This window comes from Myxine glutinosa, chromosome 9, assembly GCF_964187855.1.
Source record: "Myxine glutinosa chromosome 9, kmMyxGlut1.1, whole genome shotgun sequence".
NCBI classification, from domain to species: domain Eukaryota; kingdom Metazoa; phylum Chordata; class Myxini; order Myxiniformes; family Myxinidae; genus Myxine; species Myxine glutinosa.
In genome coordinates, this window is record NC_136269.1 from 89432648 (window position 1) to 89450345 (window position 17698).

The 17698-nt window shown below is 41.9% G+C and overlaps 2 protein-coding genes across 10 annotated transcripts in view; both read left to right on the plus strand.

Annotated features, from left to right (window-relative positions):
• Positions 1 to 17698, plus strand: part of LOC144893635 (uncharacterized) — a 1058663-nt gene that overhangs the window by 963432 nt on the left and 77533 nt on the right. The window lies entirely within an intron of this gene.
• The window catches only part of G2E3 (G2/M-phase specific E3 ubiquitin protein ligase), a 171166-nt gene that overhangs the window by 77816 nt on the left and 75652 nt on the right, over positions 1 to 17698 (plus strand). For all 9 annotated transcript variants that reach the window (XM_078784508.1, XM_068100820.2, XM_068100821.2 and 6 more), the window contains exons 5-6: positions 8952 to 9076; positions 10687 to 10852. In XM_078784508.1, coding sequence (XP_078640634.1) covers positions 8952 to 9076; positions 10687 to 10852 — 291 coding nt within the window. The remainder of the gene's footprint in view (positions 1 to 8951; positions 9077 to 10686; positions 10853 to 17698) is intronic.

Consider the following 17698-nt stretch of genomic DNA (forward strand, 5'->3'; position numbering starts at 1 on the left):
GTTGCATCGTTTGCCCACTTTGAGTCGGTTCCTGTGCCCCAATTGCACCCTCTTGGGTAGTTACCTCAAATGGGTCACGTCTTTCACCTGTCCTCTGTTGACTAGAACCAATCGCTGCACTCTGTTCTGGTCTTTCGGCAGGTACAGGTACAGGCACTACCTGTGGCTGATATACAATATGTCTCCGATAAGGTGGAGGAGTTTCATCTTCCAGTTCATTTGTCTCGTATGATCTGGCTTCTGGATACAATTTGGGTTGGGATTGCTCTCCATTACTGACTTGAAGAGGCATCTGATTTGCTACCTTACACAACCTATGCTGTATCTGTATCACCTCTTTCTGGCTTCTTCACAGGTATAATAGGAGTGTTGCACATGCTCACAGTGCGAACTATAACTCCCTGTTCCACCAATGATCGAATCACTGGTGCAATACCAGCTTTTGCCTCTGGTCTCAATGGATATTGGCGCTTTCTAGGCAATGGCTTAGAATCATCTACTGTGATCCTTACAGGTGCAATACTCTTGATTCGTCCCACATCATTTGGATGCGTTGTCCACAAGCATATTGGTATTTGATCGAGTGGGTCCTGGTCACCGTCAGCATCAGAGCTGAGTAGGTATACCCCAATATCGTCAGTATCATTCGATTCAACAATCATGTTGAAGGTTGTAGAAAGCACCTGCTGTCCGAGCTGCCAACAAAATCCATCTCCATCTAAGTCATAGAGTGGGGCGCTTTGAATTTCTCCCATGTATCCCCTGTTGTTACACTCTTTCAGAGTTGCAATCATTATTCCAACATCTTTTGCTTCGTACCCTTGTGCCACCGCTAAGGTGACGTGTGGGGTTGTTGTTTCGGGTTGATTCCACAGGAGTTGTTGGTCTGGCGTCAAAGACACTGACATCCCAACTCCCTGTCGTCCCACCCACAATGACGTCAGATGTATATCATACTTGGTGTGCAGGTATTTAAAACCCCGCTCTGCATAGGACCCCTCTTCTCCTGTAGCATCATAACATGTTGTACAGTGAAGATCAGTCTGCCGTGTCAGAAAGTCCATCAAAAAATTATCTAACCATTCCTGTACTTCGGGCATTTCATCCTTCAGTGTCATAAAACTAACACACAAAAGTTCCGCCATGATTGTATCATCGATATCCCATCGATGTGTTGTTGGTCTTGTCAGGCCATCTAGTACCTTAGAAATAAAGTCGTGGGAGTGTTCTGGCATTTCTAGATACACTCCGTTTTCATTACAGATGACAGTGCAATTCAATTTACACAATAAATCTCTTCCCATCAAATTTACTGGAACGCCAGATGCCACAAGAAAGGCATGTTGTGCAGTCAATGGACCAAATTGGACACGCAATTCTTCCGTGACTGGCGTGTGTATGGGAACTCCTGACACTCCGACCACCTTTGTATAGTATTTTGACAATGGTATATCGGGAAAATCTGCTTGTCGTAACGTGGAACGCGTAGCTCCCGTATCGACGAGAAAGGGTGCCTTGCGTCCACCTACTGTCAAATTAACACTTGGTTCCTGTGCAGCCGACCCTGAGATTAAAGGAAGCGCTGCCACTTGGTCATTTTGGTCTAGTCAACAGGGTGTGGCAGACCATTTAGTCTGCTGAGGTCCTCCCTGAATTTGGGGCATTCCTCAATAGAACCCTATTTGTTGATGGAGGCGGTGGTAACTGGTAGTATCCCTGTTCTTGGTTGTTCTTCCGAAATTGTCTTTGATATGGGCATCGCCTTATCCAATGTCCCATTTTGCCTGTGTGTGAGTACCTCTTTATACTCACTCAATATATCAAATAACTACAAGGACTACACATCGGACTACACCTGTATCCACTATCAAATGTGTGTACTGCAAAAATCGCAGAAGTTTGTTCCACTTTATACAAAGTAGCGTTGAATGCGTTGTTGTCTAGCTTATTCCGATAAGCTCTACTCTGTGGTCTTCCAGGAAGTATCTCTCCACCTGTCCACTTGATGACTGCAGGTGATTTCCAGAGAGTCCCCCTGCCCTGTGGCTTTTCCCACACCCCAATCTCACTGATCAGTGTTGCAGATGAGTCTGGATCAGTAAGTCCTGTTAAGGGGGGGGTCAAACAAAATAACCACATAATATAACAAATAACCACTAGACTCACCACCTCGCTCATCATCCCAGGTTGTCTGCACATTGATGTTTTGCAAATGTCTCAAAGCTTCTTTCTTGAGACCGCACTTTTTATTCATCCATCAATTGACTTGTTTAAATTAAATTTAAATAAAATCAGATCAGATTAAATTAATCAGAACAAAATCAATCAGATCAATCGGATCAGAATCAGAATCAATTCAATTATGCAATTTTAATCAATTTATCAATATTCATCAATAAAATTCTAATAATAATATATAATAAAATAATATAAATGATAATATCCAAATTCACATTTATCAGTCTGATACCGAATTGAAACCAATGTCTGATACTGAACTATGATATGGGATCAACATTACTCTATACCTAAACCTTTTCCCAATGCTGCCAAAACAGTTCCATCTACTGACGGGGAATATGAGCATCGGTCGTCACCGTTTGACCCATATCTGCCATCAGTTGACAAATCACCGTTCTGCCTCTGGATCATATCTGACATATTTGTTCAATCCTGTGTGGTCATTATATCACAAATTAAAGTTGAACAACCACTGAAGGCAACTCAACCCTTCATTTGTGAGATAATCAGCGAAAATTGCTCCGACAGATATGAGCCAGTCCATTTGGGCAATGTCTCACATGTCACCCATGTCACATGTCACGTGTCACATGTCACACGTCATGTGATGTCACATGTCATGTCATGTGTCACCCACCATGTCTCACTTTGAAAGACACTCAAAGTTCTTGACAATTAAAATGGTGTAAGATTCCTGAAATGTATACCAATGAATGGCAATTAATTCATAATATTTATCAATGGAATCCAATCATACCGAAATTTCGACACTCCAATAAACTTTGTAACTTGTAATACATCATTAATCCTGCAGGGCTATAAAGCTATCCTTAAAGTCCATGCAATCGATTTACATCAAAACCCAATGATGACATGCCTGATAATCATAGCAATTTTCATGATTGTAAAATCATGACCATTGTAAATCATTGTAATTATAAATTGTAAATATAAATTTACCATAATTGTACAAAATTTGAGAATGAACATCAATAATAATCAGCATATGACAATCATGATGACAATGATGAATCTCATCAACAATGAGAGAAAACAATGAGAATGAGAAACAATGAGAGAAATGAGAAAACAATGAGAACTATGAAAGGTGAAAACAGGTAAAAGAAGAAGCAAAAGAGGAGGAAAGGAGGAGGAACGAGGGGAGGAAAAGGGTGGGGAAGGGAGGGGGAGAAGTGGCAGAATGCCAAGGGAGGAATGAGGAATTAATACTATGCGAAATACGACACTCATTGTATTTTAACCTAAAGATAGCTGTGTATCATTGGCCGCACTCATGACTCCCTTACAAGGCTGTGAGATTATATGGTAAATACTGTCTCCCTCTCGAACTTCTGTGCGAGCCATTACACTCATCTGTGTATTTTTTTTTTTAACCATTTCAACAGTGTCGTACCATGGCACTCATAACTTTAACACTATGGGGCCATATTCTTTAGGGAGAGGGAGAAATTTTAAAAATGAGAATGAAGAACACATACCCACACACACAAAAACACATAAAGCCACATAATGAGGTGATATGCTAAATCAACATGGGATCCAATGGGATATGGGATCAACAATCCTATACATGCCTCATTCAATCAGTAATATAACATGATTTGGAGGGGATGGATAATGGTAGAATGAAGTTAGGGTTAAGATTGGGTTGGGGTCAACAAATTCATGTACATGTAAATTCATTCATGTATAAACAGATCACAATATATTTCATCATTGGTTTCCCTCCATTTAATTGCCTTGGCAAATGTCATAGTATCTTATATCAATAAATTCCCTTTTTTTAAATCTTAAAAGACAGATTAAATATAAAATGATCAAAGGTACATTTGATGGTTCTATTTTTTAGAGATTACGGATCACAGTAGCATGGGATTGGCTCTCATTAAATTTCATCTTGATTGAAGGATTTTTAGCTGTGGTCCAAGATGGCCGCCGCCATAAAAAATCCTAAAAATATATATATTTTTTCTAATCAGGATGTAAATATACAGATAAAAGTAAGTTTGGAGAGAAAACAGGAAGGGGGAAGGGATACAGAAGGGAAGAAAAAATGGGGGGTTTGGATAGGGGGGGGGGACGGAAGGAGGGAGGGGGAAAGGGCGAGGGAAGGTTGGGGGGTGTAGGGCAAGAAAAGTGAAAAAGGTTACATTTAAAAAATCGCTTCTCATCCTATATGTAGAAGTTTGGGCTAGGGCCAACAACACCAAACGGTTGCCATGGGCAACCTGCCTGCACGCATTCCACTGGCAGGATACAATTACCGGCATCAGTGTGTGCCAATCTTACTTGGAGATGACACGGAAAACTTTTTTTTTTTTTTTTTTTTTTTTTATTAAATTACATTGCATTGCAAACATTACATTACATTACATTACAATAGAAATTAAAAATTACATTACTGTCCTACATGGGAAAAATGAATTGATGGTGCACTTCATCAAGTCATCCCTGTCAGAACATCATAATTCATAAGATTACAATTTCTTGTGTTCGTAAGAGCACATTTGGCCAATCACACACATAAATGTGCATAAAATGCAGACGTGCGTCCAAACCGCTTCGAATTAACTCTTATGAAGGTACAAAAACCCATATTTGTGCCACAATGGAATTTTTTATGACTTAAAATCGAGCCAGTCGATTTTACCATTATTTGGCTTACTGTACAGACGCTGTATAAAATCGCTTTTTACAAAACCCGCTAATATGATTATAAATCAAATAGTGTCCATTCTGCAATCTGCTCGTGTGTGTGGTCACAACCAAGCAGGATCTCAACCATTATTTTAACGGGAAAATCGACACACTTATAAGTCGTTTGATCACGAAAACGAGCAGAGATTTGAATGCAGACCATTGCTGGAAATCATTTTAAAGATATTTACAAAATTGACGTTCTATTTCATGAATTCATGACATTCATGAAATGAGCAAGAAATATACAAAATCCATATTTCAGTTGTACATGACAAGACGAATGCAGCACCTGTTGGCTAACGCCCGGGGTTCGTTAGTGGTTCTTTGCAATCGTCTCATTAAACTCGTAAAATGTACCGAAAAAAATTCAAATTACAGAAAAAACAAAAAAATAATTGATTATTAATTTTTTAAAAATTTTTTTATCGTCATGACTTCTGAAATTTTAAAACAAATCCTTCATGAAAGCACAGCACCTTTTCTAAAGACACCAAGCTTTAGTGGATATTTGTGACAGTTCATGGCACCATCCCTCAAAAATGCGTATACATAAATTTTGGAAGAAAAAAATTGGCATGATTTCTGAAACCTGTTAAAGGCCTCGTGTTTTTTCCTTCCACACATCAACAAATGTACACAAAACTCAAACACTGAACTATTTTCACAGATTAACATCAGACTACACAGATAACAAACAAAAGCTTACCTGGGCAGTTGAGTCCCTACGGGCCACCACTTGTAGAATAATAATTTTAACTACTGTTCTACTTCAGAAACTTCAGAAACTCGTTTTAGCAAAATCAATGGTTTATTCACTTTAGAGAATTTGTTGTATACTAAGCCGAGATCTTTAATGAGTCTGTTCCAGAGTTTGTTGACGCTTGTTTGGTCGGTCTTGGTTGAAGCTCGTTCAGTTGTTGACCAGTCTCCAGTTGGTTGATCAGTTCAACTGGTCTTCAGTTTTCACTCCTCTTCAGTTCATTCTCCCAGTCTACTCTGCTTCTCTCTCCTCGCAACTTTCTCCTGGTTTTAAAGCCCCAAACTCCTTTGATGTTGCAGAGCATGCAGGGTGTTCCTTATCCAAAAACCTTATATGGCTTTCTTGGCCAGCAAATACTTATTTCTGTTCAAGAGGTCAAATACTCTGACCTGCTGAAGAAGAATTTGCAGCGTGTGCGCAGTGCCCTGAACAGAGGCTATTAATGATCGACAGGTGGCGGTCCAAGAGCGTTACACATTCTTGTCTGAAATTAACTCTCCTGACCACATGTTAATGCTAGCTCTATGCTCTTTTGCTCATTCGTAAAGTAAAACATAATTCCACTTTAAACAAGATTACATTGATATATATTCTAGCAATATTGTCAATATGAATATTTAATCCCCAACACCAGCATACGAAACAAAGGCAGGCAAGTTTAATAATGAATCATCATCCAACAGGAAATGCCATATGGAGATTCAGTAATACTAGATGTACAAGATCTAGTGGACGCACAGCAGTTAATAATGGTGCCCAAATGTAAAACTATAGACAAAATTAGTTGTGCCAAAAGGCAGAGAGCGGATCTGACATTGTGCGAAAATAATCGAGTTGTTTGATAGGTTGGCAAGAGGTCAAAGAGCGCCATCTGTGGGCCTCCATTATGGGATCAATTAATGCAAATGTTCCCACCAGAAAAGCACAAGTCTCATTCCAGTCCCATTATACTCTAATTGAAAGGATGGAAAAAGCACTTGCTGTTTGTATTGAGGACCAAACATAGAAAAAGTGCCTTTGAGTGGACCGGTGATACGGGAGAAATAATTACCGGGACAAACCATTGCAGTTTACCCCTTTGAGGGGGCCAGTGATAATGGAGAAATCATTGCGGATTTACCAACGTTTCCACAAGGCACCCAGGACTGAAGTCTCGAGTTCAACTATGGCAGACCATGATGCTGTGCAAAACTAGCCACCGCAGTTCACCAAACTAATCAAGGAGAAGGGATTTATGCCAGAGCAGGTTTTTAACGCCGAAGAGACGGGATTTTTCTGGAGGAGGATGCCATCTCGTACCTTCCTATCCAAGGAGGATAGAATTACATTACATGCTTATATCAATAGTGATTTATTTTTGGCTGCCACCAATTTTCCTCTATTTTGAAGTCCACGAACCTAACCCCTCTTTTCCCATTGGCTCTTGATATCTACTATCGTGGTTTTAACTATCGCGGCATTTTCCAGGAGCATAACCCCCACGATATTTGAGGGTTTACTGTACAAGCAAAAGACACGATAAAGGAAACCACACATTCAATAATCACAACCCTAAAAGTCTTTATCCCCTTATCGCTTAAATCCCTCTGCAATCTTGATTACCTAACACATATGACATGTGCCCATCAGGCATACTCTGAGGAAATTAGACAGAAAGAAATAGAAGAGGGGGAGAGTCAGGTCTGGCTTGGTTGTGACCCTTTGACTCATCCAGGCACTGCTGATGGATGGGTCGCAGTCCTGGCACAGTTGGAATAGGGAAGTGAATGAAGGTCAGTATGGTATCGTGATGCGGTGTCGTCAGTATTGCAGCCTCATCCACCACCAGAGATCTCCGCCTAGCCTGCCTGCCTTCCACCACTTGGACGACGCCTTACACCAAGCGCAACACAGGTCTTTCTTCCAGTGACAGGCAGGCGCTTCCTCATCCTCCACAGCAGATCTCTGGCTCGGTCCAAAGCACCGGTGGAGTGTGGGTGGGGGAGGGGAGGGAGGGAACACCCTTTAGACCCTCCTTTAGACCCTCCTCTCCCACCTCACTCCTCTCTCCATCCACACTCCTCTCCACCCTCACTCCTCTCTACCCTCACTCCTCTCCACCCTCACTCCTCTCCACCCTCACTCCTCTCCCACCCTCACTCCTCTCCCACCCTCACTCCTCTCCCACCCTCACTCCTCTCCCACCCTCACTCCTCTCCCACCCTCACTCCTCTCCTCCCTATTACCATTCCCATTACCCCCTCACCCTTCCCTCCTGTCCCCCCTTCCCCTCAGTTTCCCCTCCCCTCCCTCCTCCCTCCTCCCTGCCCCTTGCCTACCCCCTACCCTCCCCACCCCTCCTCTCTCCCTCTTCCCTCTCTTAATATTCCCATCATGAAGCAACTTTGCGTTGCCTGGCAATTCTTGGTACTTTTACCAGTTGTTTAATTAATGTCGTTAATGTGTGTAAAATTATGGTTATATGGGGGACTAAGGATTATATATGTACGTGGTGTTTGAGAATCGCTAGCGTCTTAAGCCCCTGTCACACCTTGACGATTTAGCCAGCATATGCCGACGTATCAAAATTGAGTGCTGGTGTGTCATACGCTGGCATACATCGACAAATTTTGTGCATGCGCAAAATTTGTCGACGAGCTCGGCGTACTACGACGTATGCCAGCGTGCTTCAGCGTGCTCTTAACGTAGCCAAATTTTTCATACGTCGGCATACGCTGGCTGAAACGTCAAGGTGTGACAGCGGCTTTACATCTGTGTGGATAAACAAAATAACCGAATTGAAGCTATGTCTGTCTGGAAAGAAGAGAAACCAAATTAAATGCTGTTTGCTTGTGTAATGGTAACCAGCCGAGTGCTGTGAATGTGGATTATGCAAGGTGGTGGTGGTGGTGGGTGAGGATTGGTAGGAGAAGGAAGAAGAAGAAGAAGAAGAACCTCTCTATAGCCCCTCACCATGCATGTACCCTGTTTTCCCATTAAACCAAGGATTCATTTATTTCTTAATCGAAAATTTGCAACTTTTTAAATGTCTGTCATAAACTGGTAATAGGGTGGTGTTCTCAAGATTTTTTGGACGTGAAATAGACTTTGATCATTTGTCCATGGATTTCATCAACTAAAAGTCTAAGAGTTTGCTTGTACTACAGGAAAAAAGGGTGTAGTTGATGTTTACCCAACATCAAAGCAAAATGTCCCATCAACCCCTGGCTCGTGATGATTTCTTTAACAGACGTGTTCCTTCTGCAAAGAAAGGGGAGCTTCCATTGGCTGTGATATTAAAAGTTGTCGTAAGATCTTTCACTTACCCTGTGCGCTGAAAAATTCTTGCCTGCTCCAGTTTTATGGCAACTATCCGTAAGTACCGTTTACTTTTGATTTAATCTTTGCATAGTGTATTATGGGTGTGTTGTTAAAAGTTGGTTGTTTCTGCCTTTTTTCAAGGAAGTGAAAAATAACATTTGTTGCTCCGAATCAACTGATTTGCTTTGCGGAGTTTTAAGGTGCAACTCACTTGGTCAACCAACAAGGTAAACATGAAGACCAAGGAGCTTTCCAAAGAAGTCAGACATAAAGTGGTGGAGAAGAACCATTCAGGAGAGGGTTATAAGAAGATTTCACAGTCGCTCATTATCCCTCTGTGTACGGTGAAATACGTCATTAAGAAGTGGAAGATGGATCATACCATGCAGACCGCAGGGCCCATCTAAACTCAGCAGCCGGTCAAGCAGGAAACCAGTTCAGGATATCACTGTGAATCCAACAATGACTTTGAAAGATTTGCAAGGCTCGATGTCCAAGATAGGGGTCGGTGTTCATCGATCAGCAATATTACATTACCTTCACAAAACTGGCCTCTATGGACAGGTGGAAAGAGAAGTCATTACTGAAAAAGACGTATCTGAAAGCTTATATGGAGTTTGCAGAAATGCATCTTAATGATACGGCAGGCATGTGGAGAAAGGTTTTGCGGTCAGACAAGAGAAAAATTGAATTTTTCGATCAAAATTCAAAGTTTTACGTCTGTCACAAGCCTAACACAGCACATCATCCAGTCAACAGCATCCGTACTGTGAAGCATGGTGGTGGCAGCATTATGTTATGGTGCTGCGTTTCATCAGCAGGGATGGGCAAGCTTGTCAGGATAGAAGGGACAATGGACCATGCAAAGTACAGGAGAACCCTTGATGTAAACGTGCTTGAGTCAGCCATGAATCTGAAACTGGGTAAGAGATTCACATTTTAGCAGGACCATGATCTGAATCACAAAGCTAAAGCCACACTGGAGTGGTTGAATGAGAAGAAAATAAATGTACTTGAGTGGCCCAGTCAAAGTGCTGACTTGAACCCAATTGAGCATTTATGGTGAGACTTGAAGATTGCAGTCCCATCAATAACCCCAATCAAACTTGGCAGAACTAGAGAAATTTTAAAGTGAAGAAGGGGCAAAGATGTCACCATCTCATGTGCAAAGCTGTTGGAGACCTACCCAAAGACCCGTAGCAGTCATTGCTGCAAAAGGTGCTTCCACTAAGTACTGTGACCTGAGGGGCTGAATACTTTTGCAACCAGTTAATTTTGATTTGTACATGTTTTTCTTTTACTGGTATTCCTGACATGTAACCTCCTTTAACTTTAAGTGTTTAGTTTGATCTGTTCAGTTATGAATAAAAAGTTCATTTTGAAAAATTGTTTCTACATAATTTGTAATTAATCTAAATGTGGCATTTTAAAGGGGTGAATACTTTTGCAGGCCACTGTACATCTCGCATTCAAGCTGTGATTGACTAGAGCACTATATACTTAGTATGTGGAGAGCAGAATGTTTTTTTTTTTCTTTTTTGGGAAAGGACGTTTGACTTGTTTATTTATTTTTTTTGACTCGATCTTTTCATGTGGTGTCCTGTTTATATGTACCTTTTTTCAATGCTGCACTCACTTCTGGCTTGGGGTGCATGTGTTTGCAGGTCATACTGTGAACAGCATAGGCCACAGCAGGCAGTAGGCAACAGCACAGTGTTGAACGAGGCACAACAGTGTATCATGTGCTTTGACGATATTGTGCCAGAAGCCACTTTTTGTAATTTGTGCACTCCGTGCTGCTTCCACTGGTTCCATCGGCACTGCCTCCAGGTTTGTTAACTTGGACTTATTGTGTGTGTTCCTGTTCTTTTATCAGACAAGCCAGGCTTTGCCAATTAGGTTTCCAGTTTCACACTACTCTTCCCTCCCCCACTCCCCGTATGAAGTTGAATACAACAACAACAACAACAACAGGCATTTTAAGACCATTTTCCCTGCTAGAGCGGGGGTTAGCCTTGCGGGCCCCATGATAATCTTCTCCATTTTTCCCTATTTTCTGCATCTCCCCTTGTCAACCCCCTTGTCCGCATTTCTTCTTCTATCACCTTTAACCAAGTCTTTCTCGGTCTTCCCCGTCCTCTACTTCCTTCTACATTCATTTCCATCACTCTTCTCAACCAGTCCCCCCGGGGGGTGTGTTTTTGGCCTTGAATTTTGGGACTACTTGGGGTGGATTTTCAGACAATTAATATTATAAACAATAGAAAACAGTTTGTACTCTTCGAGTCGTGGTGAAAATTTATTTTACTGAGGTAACAAATTATATGGCCTGCCCAAATGTGCCGAGAATTTGGCTGAGGTTTTTCATGATGAACTGCTTGAATTGAGGCTTCACAGCATCTTCTTCCTCTTCTTTGTTGGCCTGCTGCTGTTTCAACTCGATGAGATCCTCATTGCTTAAGGGCCTCAAGTAAGTCCTCCACGTCCTCTTCATCGACCTCAGAGAGTCCTGACTGTATATAGAGAGTCCTGACGACTTGCCATTTTGTTGCCATTGTGCGTGGCACACTGAACCTGTTTCCATTGTGTGTGGCACACCGAACCTGTTTCCATTGTGTGTGAAGCATAATGTGTCCGTTTTCTAATCAAATTGTCTTTCTATGTGCTCAAAGGGAGATTGTATAACGTAATTATTTATTTTCATTCTTCCAACGCATCTGAATAAGCATACAATCAGAGAGGATTGATTTATAACCTTGAAACATCACAGAAGCTGCGGCAAATTTAAGTGTAATGCGCTGGTAAAGGTTTGCACAGATGAGTGTCTAATTTGAGGTGTACAGAGTGAGTGAGTAGAAGAAACACATACAGGTAGTGACAACAGAATGCAGAAGTTTGAAAGAAGTGGAAGAAGGAAAGTGAAAGACAGAGATGGAGGCACACCATTCAAGCTGGATGCACACACCATCAAGATAGGAGATAATTAGAAAATATATCGTGTGAATGAAAAAATAGAAAGAGAATGAGAAGATTGAGTGCTCTATTTGAAGGCAGGTCTTTGGCTACTTTCGGAAGTTTCCCGCTGCTGCTGCAGCGCCTTTTGCACCGTCTAATTTAACATGTTACATTCATTCTCTGCTTGTTGTTGGTGTCCTTTATGATGTCCTTAAAACAGTAGGTTTCCTGTTTGGAATGATTTTCAATTTTGCTTCACAGACAGATGAAAAATATTACCTCACTCCTCTGTGAATGTGTGATTGGGACAAATCCAGAGCCAAAGTACTGCTAATCTACAGGTTCGTGTTCTGATTCATGTTTCAAGTCGTGTTCAAAATAAAACATTCAATTGGAATTAAATTTGCCCATCAAAATAGGTATTTTTGTGTCTTTGTTTAAAGTCTTTTGATTACGTTGGTATGATTCTGCATGTGCCCTGACTCCTCGCAACCATTGAAATTGGTTTAAAATACCGTGATACTGATAGATAGTGTTTTAAATACTCTTGGGCATCAGACACTCTTTGGCATCAGAAAAAGTGTCAGGTTTTTATTTTGGGGGGCAAGGTGGGTGGTACACCAGCAGCTATCGTAGCCCATGGTCTATCTCACCTCTCACTCAATTGGATTGTCACAGCTTCTCTTGCATGTCCCCTAGTGGCTACCAACTACCAACTGCCCCTGCATCCCTGTCAGCTGCCATGTGCCATCTTTGTAGATGTCATCCCTTACATAGATTTTGCTGCATCACCTTGCTGACGTCATTTCCTGTTTCTCCTCATCTTGCTTTATAAGGTGCAATAGGAAGTTTTTATTTATTAAAATTGGTAGTAGTACAATACGCGACTTTCAAAATGACATTTGAATGCTAACGAGGCCTTTCACGCATTTGCTGTATGCTTTCAGTAACTGTTGTGCTCACCCGGCATTTTTAACTTGCCATTGCTATTGCGAAATCGGTAATACAAATACAGCAATACCCCGGCCTACATCATTAATTGGTTCCATAAGCCATGACGTAACTCGGTTTTTGACATAAACCGGGCGTAATGCCTTGAAAATGCCTTAAAATGAAGACAAACACCATAACCATACAGCATTGATGTTAAGCACTGCCTGGTAGATGTTATAGTTTTTCCAAAACTGCCGGATGTTGATGCCTTCCTCCTCCGACGTTGCATCGACAGCCTGACGAAGAGTGCGGCGGAGATAGTAGCGCTTAAAAAGCGCTATCACACCCTGGTCCATAGGCTGGATGAGCGATGTGGTGTTGGGTGGCAAGTACACCACCTTCGCATTGAGGTCGAAATCACCGAGGTTAGTGGGATGGCCAGGTGCATTGTCCAAAATCAGCAGCAATTTAAATTGAATTTTCTTCTCTCGACAATAGCTCTTGACAGCCGGGATGAAATGATTGATGAACCATTCTTCAAAAATTATGACGGTTACCCATGCCTTCATATTATTCATCCAAATGACGGGAAGAGACGCCTTCGGGATATTCTTAAGTGCCCGGGGGTTTGCCGCATGATACACCAAGAGCGGCTTCAGCTTGAAGTCGCCGGTGCAATTACCCCCAAGCGTTAGCGTTAGCCGCTCCTTCGCAACTTTGTAGCCTGGCATGGTCTTCTCCTCCTTCGAGATAAAGGATCTGTCGGTCATCCTCTTCCAAAAAAGGCCCGTTTCGTCGACGTTGAAGATGTGCTCGGGCAAGAATCCCTCGTCCTCAATGATCTTCTTCAATGTGGCAGGAAATTCCTCGGCGGCTACGGTGTCGGCAGCTGCGGCTTCGCCCTGAATCTTGACGGTGTGCAAGCTGAAGCACCGTTTAAAGCGTGCAAACCATCCAGAGTCTGCAACGAAGGTTGTGTCCTTATCCTCCGGGTTGTTAGGGATATTTTCCAATAGTAGTATGTAATAGATGAACCAAAAAATTCAATGTCAGAAGAGAGTCACAAATTTTAATTCCTGAGGAGGACAACACTTTCTGTCTTCAAGAAATACACAGCAAGAAAACAATGACCCTTATCAAACCAAGGAGAGCATGGTACAATTCACAAAAACACACCAGGAAGATTTACAACAAATCCTAGATCAAAGTCCAGAGTGAAAATCCTGGTACAGTAGGGATGCACAAAGAAATATCATACTAAACACCAGCATGCACAGTATACAGTTAACATACAGAATCAACCAGCCAAGTGAAGTATCCTGGCTATTTGGTCATTCGTTCTGATTTTTTATACAGTTTCAAGTGGGAGGAGCAAGTGGAGGGGGGAGGAGCGAAAAGAGGGGAGGAGAGCAATAGGATTGGTTGGGCAAAGTTTGGGTGGGAGGGAATAGGTGTCGAGGATGAGGTTGCCTCCCGCTGACAGTAGGTTTGCATCCCAAATTCTTTCTGCTTTTCCATTGTCTCCTGCAAAACACCTGGAGCCCTGTCTCTCTAATCCCTTCAAGAACATCTGAAGGTCATTGTCAGTGAAGTGGATATATCTTTTACTCATTTTTGACACGACAAGAACAAAGACCACTTACTTTATTTCAAAGCACATTTTAAAACAATATTAACCTTAGTCGCAACCAAATAATTACAGCGCCTCCATTATTAAAACTATACCAAATGATTTACCATTCTGTGGTTTTATCTGTAATTAATTTATTGTTTGATGCCAGGGTTATTATACCATATTACGAATTAACACACTAGTAACATGGGTTTTTTGATAAGTCATGTTAAAACTTCAAAATAAAACAGTCACTTCAATAGCTATGGCAATCCCCCATCCTTTTTCAATCTGCAAACTCATCTTTTCCCTCATAAGTCAAATCCTACTGCAATCCCACAAAAGATTTTACTGAGAAGCCGAGAGCCAGAGAGGGCTAGCCTCCATGGATTTTCTATAGGATTTTTCATATTTCAGACTAACCCTTATCAAATACTAATAAGCTATTTTGATTCAGTGTTTAATTATCGTTCTTGTTGAGAGATTTTCCTGAGAACGCTGGCAATTTCATAAAACTTTTATTAAATAACTCCAAGTAAGAAGGAAAAAAGCGTCCGCTGAACTGTCGTTACAACGTTCAGCGCAGAGCGATTTATCCGCTTTCATTGTTCGACTTTGCAATAATTACCAAGTACTTTACATTTACTTATCTAGTTCAGACTTCCTGCTGAGTCGATTACTCACAGTCACAATGGAATCTTGCTTACCGAGCACATTGGCAAGCAAACCTTGATGATCTAGTTCGACATTGTGGCACCAGTTGTATTATTTAATTATTTACCAAGAAAACAATATCTTTTCTCCAACTTGCTTATATAATTCAATAAGACACTCGATCCAACATCACATTATTTTCCAAAAACACATCCCATCTGTATTGCATATTCCCCTATTTGTAATAATGTTCCATCAGTCATTGGTGACAATTTACTCTTCTCGAGCCACGATTCTGGGCAGTGCCGGAGATAACTTGCCAAATGCAGGGGGATCGCAGATTTGCATGGAAACCACAAAAAAGACACCTGCAGACTAGGAATGGAGGGTTGAGGCTCATAGAAATTGCTTGCTTCATAAATTTACACTTCCACAGCGGCACTTGCGGCGGAGATAGTAGCGCCACTTGCGGCGGAGTTAGTAGCGCTTAAAAAGCACTATCACACCCTGGTCCATAGGCTGGATGAGCGATGTGGTGTTGGGTGTCAAGTACACTACCTTCGCATTGAGGTCGAAATCACCGAGGTTAGTGGGATGGCCAGGTGCATTGTCCAAAATCAGCAGCAATTTAAATTGAATTTTCTTCTCTCGACAATAGCTCTTGACAGCCGGGATGAAATGATTGATGAACCATTCTTCAAAAATTATGATGGTTACCCATGCCTTCATATTATTCATCCAAATGACGGGAAGAGACGCCTTCGGGATATTCTTAAATGCCCGGGGGTTTGCCGCATGATACACCAAGAGCGGCTTCAGCTTGAAGTCGCCGGTGCAATTACCCCCAAGCGTTAGCGTTAGCCGCTCCTTCGCAACGTTGTAGCCTGGCATGGTCTTCTCCTCCTTCGAGATAAAGGATCTGTCGGGCATCCTCTTCCAAAAAAGGCCTGTTTCCTCGACGTTGAAGATCTGCTCGGGCAAGAATCCCTCGTCCTCAATGATCTTCTTCAATGTGGCAGGAAATTCCTCGGCGGCTACGGTGTCGGCAGCTGCGGCTTCGCCCTGAATCTTGATGTGCAAGCTGAAGCACCGTTTAAAGCGTGCAAACCATCCAGAGCTTGCAACGAAGGTTGTGTCCTTATCCTCCGGGTACTTCTTCAGAAGATCCTGGAACAAGGACTTCGCCTTCTCCTGTATCAGCAGCTGGCTCGTTGGTATGCGTTCGTATTGGTATGCATTGGTATTATGATGTAGGAGTGACGTAAAGTCGCACATAATGACGTTCGCTGAACTGAAATTTACTCTAGAAGAGTGGCGTAAAGTTGGATTTGACATAGGTTGAAATGGCGTAAAACGGGGTATTGCTGTAGTCTTTTAAACCTAATTTTCAGCATATAGATGATAGATTGGCAATTTAAAAATGGTTGACCCTAATTGTTCTATTTCTGAATGCAAATCAGACTCATGAATATATAGGATGCACGAGAAATATCCATGAATGAGAGATGTTGGGTTCACACACTTTCCTGTTAGTACAAGTGGGTGATGGCAGTGGTTACAACGACACACATGAACAGATGCTCCTCCTTTCACCAATAGATGCAAAAATATAGTATAATTTATGTTAACCACACAAAAAACATTTATTAAATATTAATATAATACCACTCACAGCCCATCCACATGGGCGGACTGGCCATACGGCCATTTGGGCAATGCCCGGTGGGCTCAGACCGCTGGGTAAAAAATGGGCCGCTGGGCTGGATAAAAAACTGCTGGAAAAAAAATTGTCACGGAAAACTTCTGCCTCCATCCCCGGGAATTCCCCGCTAAATATCAAAAGGTCAAAACTCAAAAGGTCGCCCCTGACGCCTCATTATAATTACTAGCAATGGTACGCATCCTTCGGGCGGGGCTTCAATTGGGAGGCACAAACGAAAAGGCAAAATATCAGAAATTGAAGCTTTTTTTATTTTAAACGATTTATACAAACATCCGTTAAATCATATCACACGCAAATCATCAAAATCTAAACAGTATTTGTAGAATTTCAATAAAAGCCACATCACTCTGTTGGTGTGCAGCTGTGTCATGTCCTTGTTCCTGCTTCCGATAGTCCTCGACTCCTCGTCTAGCCTTCTTTCTTGCAACAGCTTTCCTTGGACGTTTTCGTTAATGAGGCTTTCCGTTTGGTTTGGTAGGCATTTTACCGGTTTATCTGAAACAGTACCCGCCCAGTAACACGTACCAGAGAAAACAAATCGTTTGCGCAATGGGCTCCAATATTGGATGTGTTCACGGTTTGAATTACGTAACGTAACGTTTGTGACGATGTTTTCATTGTGACGATGTTTGTGACTTTTGTGCTCACGGTAGTGTTTCATGTGACGGTGTGAACGTAATTTCGTAATGTTTTTTGGTTCACGAGTTATCAAGTGACCACTATATTCGTCGTGTGTGTGTGCGTCTGTCTGTGTGTGTGTGTGTGTCTGTCTGTCCGCAGCATAACTACCTGATGATAT